Below are 24,379 nucleotides of genomic sequence, written 5' to 3' on the forward strand. Positions count from 1 at the left end.
AAAAAAAAAGATAAAGTCTTTCAGTATCTATACCTAATCCTCAACTTCTAGTTTCTGCACCATAAACTGAGAATAATAGCACTTCAGAGCTTTTAAAGTATCTTACCACAACAGTGAAAATTCTACCTAAGTATTAGTAAAGCTTTCTTCCCCCTGTCCACATGCTTCATAAAACCTTAACAACAAATCCCGTTGAATGCCACACACTCTATAATTATATGTCTGTTCTACAAATACAGTATTATAAAATGTGAAGGATTATCATCAAAATCAACAGCAATTCCAAATACAAATGTGATTTTGTAATAATTCCTCATACAAAACCAAATGATAACTTTCCATTTTTCATTTCAGCTTAAGCCTACCTACCTGAAGCAGTAGATCCTTCTGATTGACATTGTCTGTTAGCTGCTTGATAACTAGTTCTTGGCTCTGCAACTTCTGATTGCTTTCACTCAAAAGAATATTGTAATGATGTTCAACTGCCTTTTCTTTCTCAGTCATTTCACCATGTAATTTCTCTAGTTGATTTCTAAGGTCCTACAAAAAAAATGAAACTGAATGTTTAGCAAATCAATTTTAAAAAGACTTAAAAACTAACATATTACTTTAAATTTCCATTGCTTTAAATTACTCATATCACCGAATAGTCTGAAGACTCTATTTAAGCCAGTATCTTTCTCTTGGCATCAATGAACATAATTTTAAAAAAAAAACCCTTTAGTCAGTATTGGCTTGTAAAAATCTAGGTTGCTATTGTTTAAATGCTTTTCATACAGAATGACTGGACTCCGAGGCTGTTGGAAATATCATGCACGTAGATGTTGCTGTCAGAATGAACACTCATTTCTGAGTCAATTTACTCCGTTGCTAGAAACAGGAGAAAATCGGTTATGGGTGATTCAATTTGTCATTTGCTCTTTTTCTCATCACACCATGAAAATTCTTGCACTAACATTGTATTACTAGTTACTTTTGCATCAAACAAAAGGTCAGAAATGTTAAAACATTTCTTTTGACAAGAGCACAAACTTCAAATGACCCATCAGGTCAGCTCATGATTAGAAGTTGTGAACAGAACTTGATATTGATTCTGGCTCTGTTAATTACTTCCTGCAGCTCCAGGATTAGCTGCATCATTTCCACATCTTAGTTCCCCATCAGAGAAACACATACCTCCTGTCCATTTTGCTTCTAAACCACAGAAACAATCTCTTTCAATAGCCTTATGCAGTAGCAAGTCCAAAGGACTCCGAGATCCATCAGGATCAACACAGACTAGCAGTATCTCCTAGTCTGCAAGTCACGCACTTGACGCACACCACAGTTAGAGCTTCCTCCTCTGCATTCCTGCAGATCCTGTTCCACTTCACTTGAAAATCTACCCCATGAAAATACAGCTATTTATGGGGTTTCAAAGTCTGACCACCCGATAAAGCCTTGGGTTCCAAGCAATAACATCCAACAATTCCTATTCCTTACAATTTGCTATGAACTGGGACAATCGCTAAATCGACGGAAATATATACGAAATTATTAGCATGTAATTAATAGCCAGTTCCCATTTAAAGTGGAAAATATGCAAAGGCACAGGGCAATAGAAAAATCCATAACGTGGCTTCTCTGTCCTCCCTCTCTCACCACCACTGTTTATGGCACTGCAAACTTTTTTGCTGATTTGTTGGAAGTTTCAAAACTGTCAGTTGAAGGAGGCACAGCTTGCATATACACCAGCCTCATTTTGTAAGCTTTTACTCTGCAAGATCTAGGGCATTTACTGCATGGACTGGGTGGAAAAAGAGAAGTAGAAACTTCTAACAAAGGAGCTGTCGTCTAAAATCAAACAATTAAAACTTGCAGAAGACTATCTAAACTTCCCTTTCAGACCCAAAGAACCAGGTAACACAGCCTACATCTTAAAATAAATGTTTTCCATTTATTCCCAAAAAGGGCCCATTCATGAAGTATCATAAGCCCTTTAAATAGTTCACACATATGGTAGTCACCTATAAACTTTACATTTACCCCCACTGGGATTTAAAATTCCATAGTTGTTTCTTATTCTAAGTACAAAGAAACAATACTAGCCACACTTTAATGCAATCTCTTCACAAACTGTTTTATGTCCTTTTCTTGACTTAATTACCTTGCTTCACGCAGGTTCACATCAAATCCTTAACATCATTTTACTACGTCTGTGTTTTACTTCTGTTTATTTCGCACATTAAATACAAATTGTCATTTACAATGCCTTTTGGTTTACTTGCTTAATTTTAGCTTCATTACCAGGACTGAGCTAAGAAATCCCCAATAGCTCCCAAAAAAGCCCTCAAATGTTATTCACTTTCAATGAATGATAAAGCTTAGACCTTCAGTTCTGCAAACTAATAAAGTTAATTTTTTCAGGACTGAAAGAACTATTTGCTTGACTAAGAAAACTGAAGAACTGCAGAAACATGTCCAAGTTTTGTCTGCATACACAAACTCTTAAACACATTTCTATTTTTTCCTAACTACTACAAACTGCAGTGTAGCACAGCTCTTTTAGAAGTAGTGTAAGGTCTGGTAACTCCAAAGTCTTTTGGCTTCAAGTTACGGAGCTCTTCAAGTGGGTCACGTTAAGCCTATTCATATACAACACGTGAACTGGAAGCAAAGGATCAACTGCAGTGTTATCATCTTCACTGCACTGCAAAGTTCACTCCGTGGCTTTCTATTTTTACTTTATTTTTATACTATTACATCACTGAGAGACTTTAAGTGAACACATCACCTGTAAGGTAACTAAACTTCACAGGAACACTTTCAACCTGTCCTATAACTTCAAGTGACCAATACTCTGTGACTTCTCTTTATGAAAACCATAAACAGCTTTAAGAAGATGACAGACAGGCATAGATAGAAGAGATGCTGCCGCAATAACAGTCCTACACGCCCATTATCTAATCTCAGCCGCCTCGGTGTACAACACTTGTCAGGTACAGAAACTACGCTTCTGCCTTTAGAGCAGCACAAACATTATGGTTACTTTTATGGAAAGAGGTGGACTGACAAGGCATACAATTGTGGAAAAAGTAAAAGCCTGCAAGAGACTTGCAATTTGCAGATACTTCGCCTCCGCTATTCCTGCCCCCAGAGTTCCCTAAATCCTTCCCAAAACAAGCTCGAGTTGAGATTGAAAATTATCTTTTTTGCACAAGCCAGAGTGCTGTAACACACAAAACTATCCATCACTATAGCAGGTTGCTTGAACTCATTGACCACTCAAATTGTCTGGGAGAAAAATCTATTGGTTTCTATACATTGAGTTGCAAGGATAATATAGTACCTACAGTTCTCAGAGCATAAACTTTGCAATTCCATCTGCCAACCTTTTTCCCAGGAGACTTTCCTATGATTAATGATGGTTGAACTAAGAAAAATGAATGTGAAACACTATAACGTAGAAGACAGGAGCAGATGCCTCCCCCTCCTTGTCAGATGGAAAACAGGTTGGTGAATAATTAAGTCATGAAACTCCAAAACCTCCCTCTCAGGCTAAATACAGGTAGGAAGACCAAATAATAAATTCTGCGTAATGAGTTATTCTGCATTTCCCCAACCAACTGATCAAATACGAATATCTGGTAAATACACTCTAATTGTCTACATTTAGGCCTGGAGAGAGAGTGGATACTTGAAGTGTTTAATCATGTAAATGTGAACAAACTCTTATCAAGAAGCACTGAATCTCTGTTACAGGCACAGTGACATGGGGGACACAAGCAATATTAAGGATGAGTTGATGTTTATTCCTTGTATGTAAGAGTATACGCCCAAAGTTTCTTTTTTCAAAAAGCTTCAAGTGATGCTGAACTACTGCTTAACAGCAGCTTCTGGGAAGTACAGAACTGAAAGAGCTTTTGCTTTTAAAGTTGACCCAGTAAAATGCCAGGGCACCTGCCCACCCTGAGGCTGGGACACTGCTCAAGAACATCTATGCCCATTGCTCCAGAAGACTCCTAATACCAGGCCCAGTCTGTGATTTCGACGATCAGCTCACACGTAGCAGTCTCAATTTAGTTTAACCTTCTCCCATTCCAGGGCCATAAAGCCCAAATCATCTCAACAAGCTGGGTTTTCAATAGGGTAGAAGGACCTTTTCTGGATCACTAAGGTTTGGGTTTTTTTTTTAACTAGATATATGCAAAAATTGGGATTATCCCAATTACAGTATATGAAAAGCCACTGAAAATTTCACTGTGAGTGAGTGAAGAGCTAAGACAGCAGTTCGTTATAGATGTCGAGGGCATTTTCTACAGTTTAGGAACATTCTTGCTAGTTTTATTCTAACAAAATAGAAACACTGATAAATAGGTATCTCAGAGCATAAACAGAACAGAATTTTTAAGGCTGTCTCATAAAAAGTTTGCATCAGATCACTGAAGTGGTTTTCTATTTGTCAAAGAGCAAAATATCACAGCATATTTTTCTACTCCCACAGATCTACTACTTAATGGGCAACATTTCACCAGGCAATGTTGCTATATCCAAATGTACTCGCAACTCTGAAATTGAAGCAGCTGTTCTGCAAGGAGTAGGAAATAGGTTAGGGATATAATTTTTTATAAGACTGCTCATCTTTTGGCAGGAATGCTTTTCCCCAAGGAACTAGTCATTTACGTGAAAAACTTGGACATAAAGGAGTCAAACAGGCTTCTGGAATACAAGTAACTTTGAATCCCCTGGCATCTCCCTACCCAGTCCTATTTTTCCTGTCTTTCCTATACAGAGTTATATTCTAGCCCCCCTGAAAGATGAAAAAAGTTCTGAATAGAGAAGACGCTTAAATATAAAATACTTTAAATCAATAAAATATGTTCTCTGTGGCTGCTTTACTGACAGAAGCGATCTGTTCTTTCTCTCCTTAACCTCAACACCCTGAAGAAATTTCAAAGCACATCAAACATAGACTTTGTGACGGCAGCCTAACCACAGCTGACAATCAACCAAAAATGCAAGTTAAATTGGGGGCAGGAGACCCAGAGAAGAACTTGTCTGTCTGCAGGTAAAGAGAACCCTCTGCTGGTTTTCAGTGATATTGCAGGGACAGCAATTTCCACGTACACCTGCTTTATTAAGGTCCTTATTTAATAATTGAACCAAAACATCCACTGAATAAAGAAAAGCTTATTTAATCTTTTATGTAATTTAATATAGCAGGAGACTAATCCCTAAGTGAAGAGGACCAGCCTTTGCACGCAGGCAGGACTCTACTCGTTATGCAAATACTGCCCTAATGGAAGCAATGGTGAGAAGACTTTAGAAAAATCCACGATGAGACACACAGGTGAGAAGTATGTTTTATGTCAAACACGCAGCAGAAGGTTCATCCTTTTTTCAAAGGAAGAAAACAAGAAATCTGATTGATCACTTTGTTGCATGAGCAGTACATGCTAGAAGCAGAAGTGCTTACCTAAACCCCTACAGCAAGGTAAAAAACCCTAAACAGAACATGAAGTGAGCAAAATTAATGAACAGGTACAGGACATCATTTTAATGTTAAATTGTGATCCACTGACCCTGTGCTTCGCAAACTTTACAAGCAGAAATTATTAAATATACAGCCATTAGCAAAAAGAAAGCTGAAGTTTGGCTTAAGTTTGCAACAACTGGCTGTTTACTCCTGTTCTGCATTAGAACTTGGAAGAAAGTTTAATTTAAGTAGTGTAATTTAAGATAACGTATAGACATGCAACAAGACAAACGCAGCAGCAATATAAAACGTACATTGTCGTGCATGTTTCGATTCTGCCACCAAAAACTGAAACCAACAGTAACCCTTTACCACTTATAAAGTGTCATGTTTCTTTTTTTTTCTAGGGCCTAACTAAGACTGTCAAGATAATATTTATTTTAAAGCATTTTTCTGTGCAGACTAAGTGCTATGTGCCTGAACTTTCCTCAATCTTCTTGCCCACATTCTTTTGAACACTGGCTTTAGGCAAATGCATTTACCTTTCCAAAAAGTCTTCAAATTGAAAAACTAAATCTTAGACAAAGACAATGCTAGAAATGCTAAATTATTTTTAAACTTTATGAAATAAAGGAAAAAAGTGATAATAACATTAATGGTTTTGTCACTTCTGCTCTTCTGTAGTTGTGCTTCATCCAGCTCCTTCTCCATTTTCTCTCTTTCTAAATTCAAATCATTTAGCTCTTGGTCGGTCCTTTTAATCCTCCTTTGTAGTTTACGATGCTCAGCATCCTTTGTAAGGTTTTCTGAACGCAGCTCTGCTAAGAGAGTCTCTTTTTCCATCAAGAGAGCTTGATAATCCTCAGCACCCTGCAACATAAAGCAGCATTCAAGTTCTAGAAGGGTATTTTGTAGTGACTGGCAGTCTTTACTCCTGTTGCGTCCAAACCCACTCCCCGGCACCTCTTTCCAGTACTTTGGAATTATGGTGCAATAATACAGGGACACGACAGTTCCTCAGACAACAGGGAAAATGTTACAACGAAAATTTTCTCAATTAACTTAACACAGCTTTCAATGACATCCAGTGCCTGTAACAAGGTCTTCAATAACTAAGAATTAGATAAACGTTGACCTGCAAAGCAGCCCGTAGTGCAAATGAGACCATACTGTTATTATTGGTTCCCAAAGCTCTTATTACATAAAGCTTTCTACTTTTGGGTCAGTTTGAATCCAGACTAGGTCATGTAGTTACCAAGTCATAAGCATATTTTCTATATGAAATAGCAAGTCTGATTTGTGTTCTTCCCCCTCACACACTGTTACAACTGCCCTCCTCGAAGTTCACAACACAGATGACAGGAGTAGTGGGCTGTGCAGCATCATCTACTCACAGAGAACTGCTTTCAACTCAAGTTTGTAGCTAAGTAGCAGAGTAATGAGAAGAAAGGCTTGCTCTGCCACCCACCATGCAATATGGATTCTGTGGACAGGAGGGATTAGTTGCACACTTTTTAAACCTAGAACTTTTCAAAAATAATCAAGCTCTCATAAAAATGAAAGGGTTAAAATTAAACATTTTAAACAGTATTTTGACCTAATTTCCATTCCTCTGCTTTCAAAGATACAAAGCAGTACCTGCTGTGTGGAATTATGGAGAAGAGAGGAACAGGGATGGGGGAAGCCACATTACTTGTTTGCTTCTTACCTTGAATTTTTGGATGTGTGCTTTGTGAGTTGCCTCTCTTGCCTTAGCCAATGAAGCATTTAGATCTTCTATTTCAGAACCAAGCTCCTCATTCTTTAAGTAAAATGAATACCATGTAGAAAAAGTTATTTCCAAGGGATGGTGATTCAGTAATAGCTATCCCATCTCATTATCCATTCATCCAACTACACAAAACAAATACTTTAAAGAACAAAAACACCAAATACATCATAATAAATCTTGTATGAAGAAATTTTTCTTATACAACACTCACTAGACTGCCTGTCACTCAAGTTAAATATTTCCCATTCTTTCACAAAATCTGAATTTCAGCTGATGTTGACCTCTCCTATTTTAGCTCTCTTTAGGACAGCTCCACTTACTCAACAACATAAAATACTTCTCATACCTTTGAAGTGGTGCTCAGAGCTGATATAAATCAGTGTGCAACTGAAAACATTTTTCCTCAAAATTCTTAAGGGAGAAAGTATCAGTTAAGTATCTTTTTCCTCTCTCCTCCAGTCCAAGATCCAAAACTCTAGATTAACAGAACTGCTTACAGATATGACAGCAGTGATTAAGGACCCAGCAGAAGCCTCCTAATGGTTACAGTGAGATCAGTCAGCCCCTACCACGTACACAACGCACATACTCCCCTCCCAATGACAGTTCAACAAACCAGCAAGATCATAATCATCATACCTCTTTTTCCTTTGCTTTTAAGGCAGCAGTTAGCCCTTGAATGGTTTTATCCCTTTTCAAACCATTCTTCTTTTCAACAGCAAGCTCATTTTCTCTCTCTTGTAGCTCTTCTTGAAGTAACTAAATCAGATTATGTGAAAGTTGCATTAACTTCCCACTACGAGATACTGTAACTGCACATTAATAAGTACATTCTCTCAGAGTTCTTATATCTTATTACTCAGATTACTAACATAAAATGTAGTCTTGAAATGCAAGATATCATCTTAAAGATGTGCCTGGAATATAGTATAAGCAGCCTAATCTCATGGGCTGACCATGAGCATCAGCTTCAGTATTTGATGAGCGCACCTATCAGCTTTACTGAAAATTGCTTCAAAAACAAGGTGAGCCTTCCTGTCATCTGACATAAAAGAGAATTTACCAGAGGACTTGCTTTGCTTCGAGTCAAGGCCTCTCTGTATCTACAAATGCGTAACAGAAGGGATCCCAACGTGCACCTTTAAGTGGTCGAGGAAACAGACACAAGACTAGAACTTACCTGAATTTTTTTTCCAAATGAATTTCTCTCATTTTTAAGCTCCATTCTAATAGCCTATAAAAACAGAACAGTTGTTATGGTCAAGTAAATTCATTCTATACACAAGCGTAATTCATTAAGCATTGAAATGAAACAATATGAGCTTAAAAACCTTGGGGGGAACACCTCAGTATATGCCTCAAAACTGTCCTACACTCAACATTTTGGCAGGAATATAGTGAATCAGTTGCTTCCTGGCAGTCTACAAATCTACCTGGGCACAGTATGAGCCCGTCCAAATTAAGAAGAAAAAAAAAAAACACACAAAACCAAACAAAAACCCACACATGTTCTTCCATGGGACAGGACAACTGTACTTGCTGACTTAATAAAAAAGCATTTTTATGTGACATTTATCCATGGCAGCAAGGTGCTTTTATTGAGGGAAATTTTAACTAGCACTTTTCCTTGGGGAAGTTACAGAATAATTTTTACAAAGCAATCATATATAAAAACGGAGTTGCACAAAGGTATTCATCAGATTTTTTTCTCCAATACTGCATCCCAAAACTATCAGTCTGTCCACGTCCTATGAAATGATTAAAGATGACCCCATTTTCACCTTGACACAAATATTCTTGTGACACCAGGATAGTTTTTCCTGACACATACTGATTTAATTGCAAGAAGACCCAGAACTGAAAACTTTTAATTCCCCTAATCAGTCCAATAGTAGAAGATTCTCTTGTCTGTTCTTGACATAAACAAAAAAAGTGTGTAGGTACTGACCAATATTAAGTTCCAAAACAAAAGGGAAGAAAATTTATCAGAAGCACAAGAGCTCCATGATTTCTTTCTTAATTCTGCCAGCTTTACTTTACTGCTTGAATAACCAATAGGAGTTAAAAAAAAAAAAAAAAGACAACAAGCCTTAAGACCTGTTTCTACATTTCAGCTTTCAGGATATCTGTCTTCCTGTTTAAGTGAAATAAAAGACTGACTCTTAGCACCTTTTGTAAGCTAAAGGCCAGACTTTCACTTTATTTCATGAGATTTTTTTTATGCCTACTTCCCTTATCACAGCTTTTTCTTCAGACCATCAGAACAGAGATACTTCCCCAAAATAAACTCTCAAGTCACATTCTTTAGAGGTTATGTCATCTATTGAGGAATCTATTAACATCTAGCATTTTTTTATATATACTTCGGTAAAGCAATTGCACAGTATCTATATTACAGGCATAAAGTCAATGGGAAACATGACCTCTCACTGAATGAATGGTAAGCATGGATAATAAAGATGAATATTGACCACCAAACCACAATATATCCAATGAATGTTAAGAAAATGGAGAAGGGAGGGAGGCAATTACTGTGGAGAAGAATATTTTTTAAAATTGGCTTAAGTCACTCACATGCTGTCATGCACAAAACCTTTAAAATCCTACACCACATGAGATTTATAACACATAACTGTTCAGTCAGTTTCCTCACCTCTATCTCACTATCTTTTTCATGCCTCAAAGCAATGGTAAGTTCTCTGATTTTTTCTGCTGATAAGTTCCCATCATAAGATCCACTCTGAGACTTTTCCTCTTCAAGGTGTTGAATTATAGCTTCTTTACTTTTCAATGACAGATTCAGTTGCTCTATAAGTCTAAAATTGTAAGATTTTTAACATTAATCTTGCATCATCTACCACCAATTCTCCAGTCATTGCAGTAAATCTCGCAGACAACTTTCCTAGGTACAGACTCCAGACAATACCTGTAAAATTTAGGGGAGTACTTTCACAATCCCTTCTCCCTCCAGAGAAACCAGAAAAAGTGCCATAACTTTAAAGCAAGCAACAAACATGGCTGAGCTATCTGCAAAGTGCTCATTCTTATTTTCCTTCAGTACCATTTCAAATGTCAGCACTTAAGCTGCAATATTTTAGTTACATTGTCCTTTATAGCACGCACAAAAAGCTCATCAATCCATTCCACTTCTTAGCACATACAACACCGTATCCTTACCTGCCATCACTAAGTGTCCCTCAAGTACCCAGTTTCATTTATATTTGTACCTAAGCTGGTTCTTGTCTCACATAAGCAAAAAAACAGTTAGGTCAGCGCTACCTTCCTTGGTCAATACACGTCTTGACACTTCCAGTATTCCAACTGATAAAAACAATCACGCTTGAGTTTTCTGACAGACGTAAGGGTTATATGTGAAAACTTGCTGGCACAGGATGCCAGCTGTGATTCTCTTAGTATTTTGTAGCCTGGATGGTGAAAGTATCTTTTTTAACATAATATGGATTCCAGATGTGCTACTCACGGAGAAGTTTAAAATACTGCACGTTAATAACTGATTCACTTCAAGAAGTCAAATATTCTCTTCTTCCATCAGCACTATGTTTTTCTGGTCCTGTGAATACTTACACTGATCTACCAGCATGTAATTATGGAAGATCCCACTAACACTGGATCACATGGCGGGAGGGGAAGAGGAAAAAAAAGGAGGGGGGGGAACCACCACCACAATGTTCTTCGCCAAACTCCACACAGCCTTCCCTTCAGTGATCCAATCCTGACAATTTGTCTCCATGCTTTAAGCACTGTTTTCACGCAGGCTATAGAGCTGGCAACTCAAGTACCTCTGAAAGCGACTGGTTTTATAAGTCCTTTCCAGCTCAAGTCACTCAGGACAGCAACTGTGTTCACGCAGATGACTAACAGAGACAGGAGGACAGGAAAGGGAAAGAGGAATGGAGAGAAATAACTTGAGAGCCAGGTTTTAATTACTGTGGTGGCACATAAGGTGCAGTATCAAAACCTATTAGAACAGCTTCATAATTTTATGCCACTGGAGATTGCAGATTTGCAGTTTTCCATCTGTGTGCTTTTACAAAAACTGTCTGGAAAAGACTGCAAACTTTGCTTTGGTCCTACCGTAATGTAAAACCTATGAAATGAAAGCCTCAGGCCAACATAAGTTTCTGTTACCAGGGCAGACCAATTATGCAGTTACTCACAGAGCAGTGACCTGCAGGGTTCGGTCACAAATGGACAGGAAAGGATACTCCAGAGTATAAGGAATCATAACAATCTTTGGATCTCCACTCCAGGCTCAAATCCTCCAAAGCACCAAGATTTGAGTTTACACATTTTCCCCACCTAAAGTCATTGAACAACTCACACACCTTTCCAACTACCTGCCAAGCACAGCAAAGCCAGTGCTTTGCAAAGCACAATCAAAACCATGAAGTTCAGACTCTGTTTCTCTTCCCATTAGATTTACCAACCTCAACAGTTACATCACTGGGACTGAAGAGTACATAAACACCATGAAAGCAGTAAGTGAACACATGGTAGAGTCAAGTTCTATTCAGCAATGGTTTCAAGAAAGCAGCAAGCAGGAGGTAAGTCAGCAAAGTTACAAAGATGCTTTAAAGCAGGACATGCTCATGTCACATGCATACTGATTCTCTGCTGTGTTCATTTAATAGCTGAATAGGAAAGATGGCCAGTAACACTCACTCATGTATGTGAGGGTAGGATCAGACTATTAAAACCTATATCCATGTTGACTCTTCACACTTTAAACAGTAAAGAATTCCTGTGGTTAGAAACATCACCGGTACGAGTTCTGACCTGTCTTTCTCAGCTCCTGTAATCACATCCACATCCTTTGCAGGGGCATTCATAATTGAAGAAAGTTTCTGCTCAGCAGCTGTTCTCAAAGCTTTCTCCTTCTCTGTCATTGCAATGGCTTTTTCCACATCATCTTGGGCAGCTTTAAGATTCTGTAATTAAAACACACAATCCTGATGCCTATAAGAACAAAACGCTCACATAATTTTTCACATATTGAAGTTTCTTCTACCAAACATATGTTGGTATGTTGAATTTAGCAACTTTTACCAAGGAGTTCAAGCGCTTTGCAAATGCTTCTGAACTCTTTGTGTCTGCATTTTCAAGATTAATCCATTTTCTGTGGTACATAAAGAAGGGAAGTTTGTTCCAAAGAAATAAAACAAATACCCTAAATGATAGCAGCACTGGAAACAAAAGTGCCCTATGCTATGGCTTTAGATTTCACTAGTATAATTTGGCTTTGTCCCACTGTCCTCCCACTATCATAATAAACAGCTACACTTAAATTAAAGAGGTTAAAGGGCTTTTTTATTCAATCAGAGATGAAATTAATATTCACAGGCTCGCTGTGGCTAATTGGAACTCTTCTCAACATCACTTAAATATTTTGCAAGAATTGATAAAGTATGAACCAGGCATTTTTCTCTTGAACAGCAATGGAAACAGAGGTAACACCCAGAGACTCCAGTCAGCTTCCTCTAGTGACCCAACTCACGGAGACGGGGAACACCAGAAAAACCACCCTTGTCATACACTATGTAAAATTTGTTTCAGATCTTCATTTTTATATTGTAAGCTTCCCTGCTGAATTTTGCTTTCTACGAAATAAAAGCCTCCTTCTAGCCTAAAAAGTAATTCCCCTCTCTCCTTCAAGTCTATACTAAAAAGCGTATATCTTTGGGGGAGGTGAAGAGAAAGTCCTTCATCACTAGACTTCCCCACTCACCCCCTCTCCTGAAAAGCTGTTCTGCCAGTATTTATCTTTCAATCAAAACCTCTGAAGGAAATTAATCTTTGTTAGCATTACCTGGATCTATGTAATTATATGGTGCTGCATAAACAAGCGACTAATACCACTCTGAAGTGTTTACATTCATAAGCATAATAAAATTAATGTCAGAGGCCAACACTATCGTCAGGCTACAGAAAGCACTGTATCACCATGAGATTAGAATATTTGCCCTTCTGCTTGTCAGACCTGGGAAACACCAGCCTGATTGGCTGTTTTGGTCCAGAGTAATTAATTCAGGAACCTCTCTACCTGTCCAATAGCAAGAAGAATGCTTTGAGAAATCCCAATTCCACTAACCTGAAAAAAAAGGTCATGGAGATTCCCCCCTCCTCCTCCCTGAAGGAGTTCACTGCTTTATGAATACTGCTAAATCATCTTGATAGAAAATACCATCAAGAGATTGCTACCAGGATCTCCCATGACCAATTCATTCTTTAGGGACAGGAAAGCAAATATTGGAATATACCTACTTGTGTTATTTCTATTTACTTACAGAAAGAGCACCAGATGCCTATCCCCTCACAAACACAGCTACACAATCCCACACCTCCAGATAAATATTTACAGTCAACACTGCAAAACAATCATGAACTTATGTATTTCTAGAGCTTGACACAAACATTTCCAGTACAGACCATTCAATATCAAATTTGTTCTTTACAAGAAACTGAACTTCTCCTTGCTCCTGAGGACACGTTATTCATACAGAGAAATTTTTTTTTTGCTTTTACACTACAAAATGGGGAAAATGTGGAGCAATTCCCCCATAAAGATACCAGCAATGGCTCAACAACAAATACAGGAAAAAACTGTCTCAACCACAGATAGCAAGGAATTAAAAAAGACATTATTAAGAATAACCCTGTGGAACAGGAGAATGTCATGCAAAAAGGCAATATAGTGACAGCAGAAGCCAATAATGTTTGGCAGATAAAGGTCAACCAAACAACAGAGTGTAAAGCCTGCAGGCACCCCACAGGGAAGCACCCACTGGTTCACCTGCCCAGAAGCTGCCCTAAGTAGGTGGCCTCTCTCAGCCTATAATGAATACACAAGAGCTGAGATACAGAAAGGCACAGAATCTCAGATCTATATTGCAATAGTGAGGTCCCCTATAAAGATGGGAAATGACAGGAGTGCTTGCAGTCGTTTCAGCTACTTATGAAGCTGAGACCTTATCAGCAGAAGTGTTCAAAATCCAGCCTCTCTTCCTCTAAACTGAGATTGCAGTTCTGAAAATAGAGCCTCCTCACACTGGAATTCAGGAATCAAAGGTTTGTGCTGAGTGTACCTAAATACCACCAACATGTACGAATTCCCTGAAGAACTGCTATCCTCATATTTGACAGCTCAAACGCAGCTAAAAACACCTTCCCTTTGGGGTTTTTTTGTGGTTTTGTACTGGCTATTTTTCCAGGAAAGCTGAAACAATTTTGAAAATATAGGTAGATCACAGTATTAAATCTCAGACAATAGTACAAAGACAGTACTGAATTCTAACTATTCCGTCAGTTTCGGCCACTCACCTCTTCCAGGAAGTTTATTCTGCTAGTCAGGACTTCTTCCACTTCGTGCATCTTCTTTTGTGCCTCTTCTTTCACACGCTGTATTTCAGCACCACCACCCTGGGCCAAGCTTTCAACTGCCTTACTGAAAGACCATAGTATAGACAGAAATCCCATTGCATATCAAAGTGGAAAACATTTGAAGTGCAAGTGCCTGATAAATTATGCACAAGTGTCTTCTACTTCTACCTGCTTGTCATTTTAAGGTTAAATACAAACATTTACACACTATATAGCAATTTTGGTGGTATAGTCTGAGAGTTCCACACACAAGCCTTGCCACAGTGGGTAACAAGCGCTTTATAGCTATGATGAAAAAGTGTAATATTTCCTTTGTATTTTTAAAGCTTCCAACTACAGTATCAAGCTTTTGGTAGAGTTGTATTTTCTACAGAAAGCAGCACTGGAATAAACTGAAGATACGCTGCTGCTGAGACTTCTCCAGCTGTCTTTTCAGTAATTGTTAATACCTTGTAGAAAAGAACAGCTAGTGTTTCCTTACTAAACAAAGGATGACCACTTGTTTGTAACTTCCTCCTAAATTTTGCTTCCTATTACGAACTTGTGCAAGGTTCCATTCAAAGCCCAGCAATACCTTTTGACAGCTACCTGGAGAGCCCAAACAAAAATTAATCTGGTCCTCAGGATCTACTTGAAACTAGGCCTCTCTGAACTACTGAAAAAAGGCTAATTGGTAACAATTCAATGCCATGTGAGGTAGGCCACACAAAGAAAATTCCATTGAAACCAAGACCCATGTAGTAGTCAGTAGCTATCAGTCATTGCCAGCTTGGATTAGTTTTGAAGACATCTAGCAGGAAGCAATTTAGCAGGCTATTGTCAGCCCTACAGTCACCCATGCCCTCCCCAGAGCATACTCCATCTTGCCCACGCCACAAGACAAGGTAGCACTACGTAACTTTTAAATAAGTAATACTTATTTAGAAAGAGGTTTTAACAGAAAAGCAGGAATTCTAAGTGCATTCATTTTTATAACATTAAGAAACACAAAATTAACTCTAGATCAGTTCTGAACTGCTCTCTCAGCCTTACTGAGAAGCGTTTTGTGTAATGCCTTCTCAATCTACTGCTGCAAAAAAAAGTCCACCTTTTCACCTGCTGAGATAATTAAGCTCTTAGCTTAGCTTCTACAATAGGAATGCTAAGCCATTCCCAACTAAGGAGTCATTTATTTACCTGAAAAATACAGTAGAATGAAGGATAATGTCAAAGTCACACCATCCAGTATAACTACGTTAACCTCATTGTGTGTTTAAGAATTCACACATGTAACTTCTGTAATGGATGAAGCAATTTCTAGGTAGGTGCCCTTAAAATACTACTTTGGGATCCTCATATTCCTAAAACATCAGGAAAAAACAAATACAAGCAAGATCTTGAAAATCCTAAGTAACAGACTGAGAAATATACTAGCACTTACGAGGCTTTGATGAGTAGTTTCTCTCTCTCCTGCAGATCACGCTTCAGACTTTCGATCTCAACTTTCAGCTCGATGTTCTAGGACAAAAGAATGAAAGTGTCTGGAGAGAATTCAGAGGTCACCCTACCCAAAAGTTATTGGCAACGCGCAGATTACTTTTTGTGTGGACCAGCAAATACAAAGTATCATTGGGCTAAGAATAGCATAGAGACATTTAAGCTTTTAAAGGACGTATTTTGCAAGGTTCAAGACTTTCAGACATCTCAAAAAGCATTTAGGACCATTGTATTCAAGCAATACAAATCCGCTGCACACACACACACACACACTTTACTGCTATAACGGGGACTAGTGCAGGTCAGCTTGGGAGTTTCTAGGGCTTCCATGCATGTTTTTTTCTCTGCACTATGAGATATTTTCTTTTCATTTTCTTTTGAAAACCTAATTGTATCAACTACCAAAATTTTTAATAATCTTTAGATTTTGTTATAGCTTGAGAAAACTACTTATGACATAAGCACACATTGTACACAGAACGACCTGGCCTGCAAGTTGACAGATACCATTTCAATACATTAGCAATTATAAGACAGACACCAGAGCAGAAGACCAGGACAGAAGACCAATCAGCAACATGTAGCTGAAACCATGACCTAGCTAAACATCAATTCATGTACTTAACTACTACAAGAAGTTATCGTACCAAAACTTCCAACAACAAAAAAAGACTCAAAAGTTGAGTAAAACAGGTAACCTTCCCACAAAACAAACTCTTCAAGAAGATACATCGTTCTATTAAATTATTCTAAATGCATACAATTTTGTATATTTCTTCAGTGGGACCATCAAACTTCTGCTGCATTCTCTCCTCCAGAAAGTATATACGAAGCTTCAGGTTGAAGTTCTCTTTTTTCAGATCAGTGATTTGCTGTGAAATAAGAAAGAAAATGAGCAAATTCTGTCATGTATTTCAAATTAAGTAAAATAAAGAGTGAAAACTACTATCATTTGGTTTTGATCTCCACAGTGCAAGATTAGAATTCAATCCACTGGACATAGTTAAACATGTACATGTGTGAGTGATATATACACACACACACACACATATATTCAAATCATGAAGGTGTAAATAACAGCATGTGATACCCAAGCCACAAAAGGAACATCCTTCCCTCCAAGACAGCATCACCCAGGGAGCTGCAAATACTCTGAGCCCTTCAACAGGGTTTTATCTTCTACAGCTTCAGCACATATCACAACATATTTTTCTCCGACCATCCCACCCCAGCCATAACATTTTTTTTTCTCCCCCCATCCCCATTCCTCACCTGAACAAGAAGAAATTCCACTCCAGCCTATCCCTTCTGAATGTTTTGGGGTTTGTTTTTCGGTTCTGTTTTGGTTTTAAGATACACAGGCACACTGGCACACACATAAACTTTGTATGTTTGTGTAAGATGTTATCATTTAGCTTGTGTTTAATTTTAGCCCTGCAAAACTCTGAGACACTAGCACTTAAGCAAATAACAACTATAAAATAGTATTGTTTAAAAATATACAACACATGCTGTTGTACAGAGCGCGCTTTTTAGAATATTCCTTCTTTAAGCACTAAAACATTGTCTGACTTTACACAAAAAGCATCCAAGGGTTTTTTTAAATCTAAAAATATTAAGTAGATCTTTCTTCAATAAAATAGAACTTGAAAAAAATATAAGACATCATGTTGAAACGGAAATATTTTCTTGGCAAAAGCTTGGGACGGTAGCCTTACTCATTGGAAGAAAAGCCACAAGCACACAAGGCATGTGAGCCCAATCGAACACCAATAAAACCTTTATCTCATTCCATATTTCATAGTGTGATTCTTTGGGAGAAAACTGCTTATGATTTTCAACCTTCCCAGTAGAAGCAGTAACATAGTTGATGGTTTCACTAAACAAAGGAGTCTCCCTCTAAATTTTTTTTAAGAGACTAAGCATAAAACATTCATTCAAATAAGACTTGTGTCCCCTGCCAGATGCTTTCAGCAAAAGGAAATCTAATATGTTACAGAGCTACTAATAAAATATTTATGCAGGCTTTTCCACAACAGCATAGCACCACTTGTAAAAGTTATTAGCAATACAATTCTTAAAATATTTGGCTTGTGAAACCTAAGATTATTTTCTGCAACTGCACTCAGAACCTGCATCTGCAAACAATTTTTCAGTTTAATAATCTTTGCCCAGCAAGATGCCTCGTCATTATTCACACAAATAAGTATCATGCAAGCAACTGAAAACACGCTTGCCTACACAAACTTTGTGGCCCATTCACACTTCCTGAAGAAGCCTGTCTTTAGAAGCAGTAGCAATTTTAACTTTGTTTTCCTACAATTCCAATTGGATGATCACAAACAGCAGTGGATATAAACTTGAACTATGCAAGTTGTAACTGCTTAAAGCGTGATACCTCGTGAGTATCATGGGGTATCTTGAGTAACTGGAACAACTACTTTGGAACATTCAAATAGACGTAAGCATGAAAACAATGCAACTTTCTACTTTAAGTCACAGAGCCCAATGCAGAATATTGCTCAAAACTGAAATCCTTATTCAGGGTAAGCAAAGAAATTAAAGATTTCTTAAATGAAGCAAGGCTGCAGAACGGGGCTACATCCTGCATGTCTTACTGACAAGTTCAGCACTATGTTCAACTAGTGAGAGCAGAACTTATACTGTTCGGTTTGGTTTGTGGGTTTTTTTAAGCTGTCAGTAGATCATTCCTAACAGTTAGTCTCTGTTTATCCATTCAGAAAAAGTCCAAGTGCCAAAGACACTCTGAAATTGTATTAGTTGAACTTCTAATTAGTCTCCACACTTTCAATACATTTCTGAGTCAAAAAGGAAAAATAATTTTAAAAGAACTCAGCATTCCTTAATTCTGCTCACATGTATTTCAGTGGCAATAGAATTAAACCAAAGACCTTAAGGGTACTACTTTCAAAAGGCAAACAAAACAGACTATGCAATCATAAACCAAGAAGTGAAACAAATGTCACCTCTGACATTCAGTTTCTCAGAGGAAAGTTAATTTACTACAGTTAAAAAGTTATAGCTTAATAAAAGACAATGTGTAAAATGTGAACAAGTTCACACTGCAAAGGGATTTTAACGGCAATCCTCTCAACTTACACATTTAAAGACTCTGTCTTAATTCCTCTATGCATTTTGACTTCCGTATTTAAAAGAGGAATGAAAAAACAGAAATAGCAGACACTTCTTGAAAAAACAGGACAATGCAATACACCCTACACAAAATACTCCACACCAGGGACAGCATGGTAGCAAATATCACTTGCCGAGCTCGGCTTAGCTCCTTTCCAAGCCTGCACAGAGCCACTTTTATGCAAAATGGCATCTGTCAGCAGAGGCTGTGGTTTCACAGCGAGACACAGTTTTTGCCAGCAGAGGCCATTTTACAAGACAGCAAAACTCTAAGTGGGCTGGGGAGACAAGAATTCCCTAACCTGATACCAATCACCCTTTTCTATTCATGAACATCTAACAAATCATAACGAGGTCCTCAATTAAAGATGCCTTTCATTTTGCCCATGTAATCACATTTTCTATCACAAGGTGGTTCCCCTCCATATTGCAAGAAAGTGGAACACACCATAAATGCTACAAAAATCTACACCTCTAATATTATCTAGCTCAGCATCTTCTCCAGGTCTAAACACAAAAGGACCTTTTCTACATGGATCCACCATTTAGCCCATTCAAGGGTCGTTACATCCATCCTGTTCTCTCCGAGCTGCAAGGCAAGGAGCCCCCTCTTCCCATTACTTCCGTGTCATATCCTGTATAAATAATATAGCCTCAAAGATCAGCAAATTAATGCAGTACTATATATATATATATATATATACACACACACACAAACCATCTCCAAGCAGGAGATATCAGGAACTTTACCTGCTAATTCAGATTTGTTTTAAATGGGATAAGAACAGCCTTATGATGTCAGTCCAAAAGCACATCTAAATGCAGCTACCACTGGGTCACTGGTAAATAGTAAAAGGACAAAGAAAGTAAATGTTCCCTTTCTCAAGTGCAGCCTTCCACCTACCAGCAATTTGAAAGACTCAAAAATAGGTTATAGGAATATCTCTGTGTTTAATTGTGTTTAATGGATTCTGCTTCCTTTACTTGAACGGATTTTTGAGCCTCATTATACTGTTGGCATCCATAAAAGCCTATAAGGAGTTTTACATCTCAGCTTAACATAAGGGATCTGTACGTACTGGGAAGGCAGAGATCTGTGGGGAGACACTTTCTCCTCTACGTCACACAGAACAAACAACAACAGATTTTTTCCTCCCAACTTTTTCCCCTGTGCAAACAAACACTGCTGATAATAAACTTGCAGAATGTATATTCTAGACTGAGGTCTTTGGCACATATCACAGTGGAAGATTTTAAGCACATACTAATGCCAAGGCAGTGTCTTTCTACCCCAGCCAACACACAAAATCAAAAGAGAAAGTGAAATAGATAAAGACTAAAAAAAAAATCCTTCACCAAGGCTTTCAAAACAAGCTTTAAATTCTGATCAAAGAGCATAGTTTTCTCCCCAGACGGATATAAGACCACAAGAAACTGAAAGAGTTTAGAAGAAACACTCGTTTCAAACATAACACTGCTACAAAAGCTAACAGCAGCTACAGAAGCACCCTAAAAACTGCAGACACTTGAACACATCCTGAAGAAAGCAAGACACAGCCTTTATCTGTAGCAGCCATCTCAGAGAGTTTTGATTGTTTTCCCCTCTACAGTTTCTTCACACAATTAGAACAACTTCAGTTAAACAATTTAAAACTTTTTACAGGGGAATTGTCCTGCAAGACAGCTATATCCCAACCAAATCATCATTTAGTGGTTATAAACAATTGGCTTATTCAATTTAAATAACCAATACAATTGATATATTACAAAAAACCCTGATGTTTTCCGTTATATTCTAGTAAGTGCCAAAACCAGTTTTATCTACAGAATGGCACAATGATACTAGACAGTTACAACAAAAGTATTCCAAACACAGCCGTACATAATTATAAAGGTAAAAGGTATTATACAGCAGTCACTGAATTAAAAAGCCAAATTCTGTACTAGTCTAAACAAAAATAAACTTGATGCTTCCCTGAAATAAATCAACTGCAGACTTGCAAACCAAATTCTTGTGCTTCTGGTGATCTCATGAACTTTTGAGCAGAGGGTGCCAATTTTTGTTTCGCAACTTAAAAGCAGCAGTTGGCTAGTCTCAACAACAACTTTTTGCCTCTGTTTTTGAAAGCAATACTGAAGAAATGGAGGTTCAAAGCACAGCCAGCCAGCTGGTCACACCTCCAGCAGAGGTGTGTTGATTGACACAAACTAAGAACCCGACCCAGAGAGTCAACATTTTAGCCAGCACGTTAGAAATATCTTGGCCATAAATCTGTCAGCAAGTCTTATGTTAAAAGTCTGCTTACATTTTCATAGTCCTTCATGGTCCGAGCTCTAGTTGGTGAGACTTTATCTTCTGCCACATCTGGTAACACTAGACGTTTAAGAAGACAGAACAAGTTCAGACAGTGGAATCTCTTAAGCTAGGCTTCAGTTTGGAAACAGCAAAGGCCTACACTAGTCTAAACATAATAAAAGTACAACACCTTTGGGGAAACAAGGCAGAAATTTTTTTGCCCCTTATTTACATTACATGTTAGTGCTACTAAGCAGTTAGCATCTAGATTTCTTTCTGATCACAGTAAGCTGTCTATCACTTAACTCCCAAATTCCAACATCACCCATTTAAACCAAGATGTACACTGAAATTAAGCCATGCGAGGTGCACTTTCAAGAATAAGTCCTCAGAGCAACTACAAAGAACTACCACGTTAGAATTAAGTCCTATAAAACTACCAGAAAGCAGTTCAAATCTTTCAGTATCTTCCTGGTCACAGGACAGGCCTCCACCTTAGACTCAGGGAAACCATGGACAGACGACACAGCCAGTGTCTATGTTCCTAAAATGTAATCCCTGCTGAATGTACATGTACTTAAACTTCTGTTTGCACACACGTTCTGTAACAGCCACATTTATGCATAACTTATTTCCATTCAAATCTGTGAAAGTAAACTTTTAATCAGCATAACGAGATTGTACAAAACACGTAGCACTGAGCTCAGACTAAAAGAAAATATTTCATTTAAACTACTTCCACAATTGTTATGCAACTATGTAGAGCAGTCTTTCAAATAACCCAAAGAATACCAGCCAATGGGTTTTAAATCTTGACATTCTAATTAATTTCCCAAGACAGCTTTCCTAGAGCACATGCAGAACACAGTAACATTATTTTGCAGCATTGGTATGTTTCTTATATTTGCTTCCTCTCGTGAGCAAATAGATCTTCCAGATAAACCATCTAATTTGTCTTAGTTTCAATTACCTACTTCATCTATTCAATGAAGTCAGCCAAGTTATGTTGCTGGATACATGCACGCATAAAGAGAAATCAAAAACATACACCTGGAATTTACATAACAGAACACGGAGCCCTTAAGCACACAGACAGGTTTCAAAATAATGCTATTCAACCATTTTACTTTAAAATAAAGGGCTTCAAGCAAGTCTCCTGCGCCTGACGATGAACATAGTTACATGGTCATCATATAGAAAAACGTTCTGAGTTACAGCTTCTGTTCAACAGGAAGCAGACAGGAAGGCTTCTCAACGCATGAATAGATGAGAGCTAAGATCCTGCGCCCAGATGAGGTCTGCCGGCAGGAACCCACAGGGCACAGCTGAGCTGAACCGCTCATGACACGCAGCGTGCAACTTCCCTAAAGCCAAGCAGAAGATGGAACAGTGACATTGCCGTGCTGGATATTCTACGTATTTTAAGTACACGCTGATCATCTTATGTAAACATGACTCAGAGCATCATGACCCCAGACAACAGAGCGGGCAGTAGGAACTGCGGCAGTTGCTGGCGATTTATAGTCTTAAAAAGACACAACCGACAAAAAGCCCCATCACTTAAAAACACTTTGTGCCGGTTTTCCCCAGGCATGGCGCTTCCTCCGCAGGTTTCGAGACCCACACGAAGCATCGAGCCCCCCGCAGAGGCGGAGGCGGGCGGCGGGGCTCCTCCGCCGGAGGGGACGGCGCCATGAGGGGCTCGGCCCCCCCGAGCCAGGCGGTGACGCGCCGTCCCGGGCCGCCGGTGCCGCGGGGGCCCGAGGCCGCCTCCCTGCACCGCACGGGGGGCTCCCGGTCGCGATCCAGCCTTACCTTTGTCGCCGTCCGGGCCGGGCTGGGGGTCCCCGCGGGAGACGTCTGGCAGCTGGGAGCCGCTGACGCTGAGGAGGAAGGAGGACACCGCTGAGGAGCCGAAAGCCCGGGGGGGTATCGCCCCCCGCCACCCGCTCGGGGCCGGCAGGCCCAGCCCCGCCACACGCACCGGCGGGGGGCGGCGGGCCCGGCGCCTCAGCCCAGCGCCCGCGGCGGGGCCGGCCCCCGCCCAACGGCCCCGCCCGCCTACCTGCCCTCAAACACCACCGGCAGCGTCAGGTCCTCCCCCGGCAGCGAGTCCATGGCGGCGCCAGCCCGCGGGTCCCGCCAGCGGCCGGAGCTCCGGCCCCTTTGTGCGAGGCTTTGGCGGCTTCGCTGGAATTCAAACGGCCGCAATCGCTTCCGCCATCTTTGCGTCGACGGAGGTGAAGCCGCTGAAGCCACCGCGGAGGAGCGTACAGGGCGGGCACAATAGAAACTGGAGGGGAGCCGCCATGCTTGCTGCGGGCGGCGGCTGAAGGAGGGCGGGCAGGCGCCATGTTGGTAAAGGGCAAAGCGGGGCGGGAGGCGATGGCGACTGCCAGTCAGACAACGGGAGCGAAACCCGGCGGGCGCCACCTTGAATGAGGGAAGCAGCAGAGCCGTCCGCCAGCCGCCATCGCTTCCAGAGGAGGACAAACGACGATGTTAAGCTGTTATCTTTACTGACGACACAACGGAGTGTTCCCGCCCACAGCGGCCATCTTTGCTGAGGGCAACCTGGGCGCGCCTCTAGTCTGTGGCGAGAAGGGCCCGGCCGAGGCGGGAGCTGGGGCGGGGGGACGGCGCGGCCGGGCGGCGGCGAGGGCCGGCCCCGCCTCGCCCCGGCGGCCTCCGGGCCCCGCTCCGAGAAACACGCGTTGGGGAGAGGGTTTTGCTGGGGAGCGCAGGGGCTCCGCGCTCCTGCCGGGCCTGGCCGAGCCGCTGAGCGAGTGTTTCCGTGTCCTCCCCGGCGCCACACCGCCGTCAGACTTGG

General features: G+C 39.9%; 1 protein-coding gene across 1 annotated transcript in view; it reads right to left on the reverse strand.

The window, feature by feature from the left end:
• The window catches only part of CDK5RAP2 (CDK5 regulatory subunit associated protein 2), an 86,419-nt gene extending 62,498 nt beyond the window's left edge, over positions 1 to 23,921 (reverse strand). The window contains 14 exon segments of the mRNA XM_068413882.1: positions 370 to 540; positions 6,107 to 6,325; positions 7,164 to 7,256; positions 7,866 to 7,985; positions 8,407 to 8,460; positions 9,880 to 10,042; positions 12,024 to 12,175; positions 14,565 to 14,688; positions 16,045 to 16,121; positions 16,862 to 16,972; positions 21,560 to 21,627; positions 23,365 to 23,432; positions 23,615 to 23,850; positions 23,853 to 23,921. Coding sequence (XP_068269983.1) covers positions 370 to 540; positions 6,107 to 6,325; positions 7,164 to 7,256; positions 7,866 to 7,985; positions 8,407 to 8,460; positions 9,880 to 10,042; positions 12,024 to 12,175; positions 14,565 to 14,688; positions 16,045 to 16,121; positions 16,862 to 16,972; positions 21,560 to 21,627; positions 23,365 to 23,432; positions 23,615 to 23,850; positions 23,853 to 23,903 — 1,707 coding nt within the window. The 5' untranslated portion in view covers positions 23,904 to 23,921.
• Positions 23,922 to 24,379: the final 458 nt, after the last annotated feature.

This window comes from Nyctibius grandis, chromosome 16, assembly GCF_013368605.1.
Source record: "Nyctibius grandis isolate bNycGra1 chromosome 16, bNycGra1.pri, whole genome shotgun sequence".
Lineage (NCBI taxonomy): Eukaryota > Metazoa > Chordata > Aves > Nyctibiiformes > Nyctibiidae > Nyctibius > Nyctibius grandis.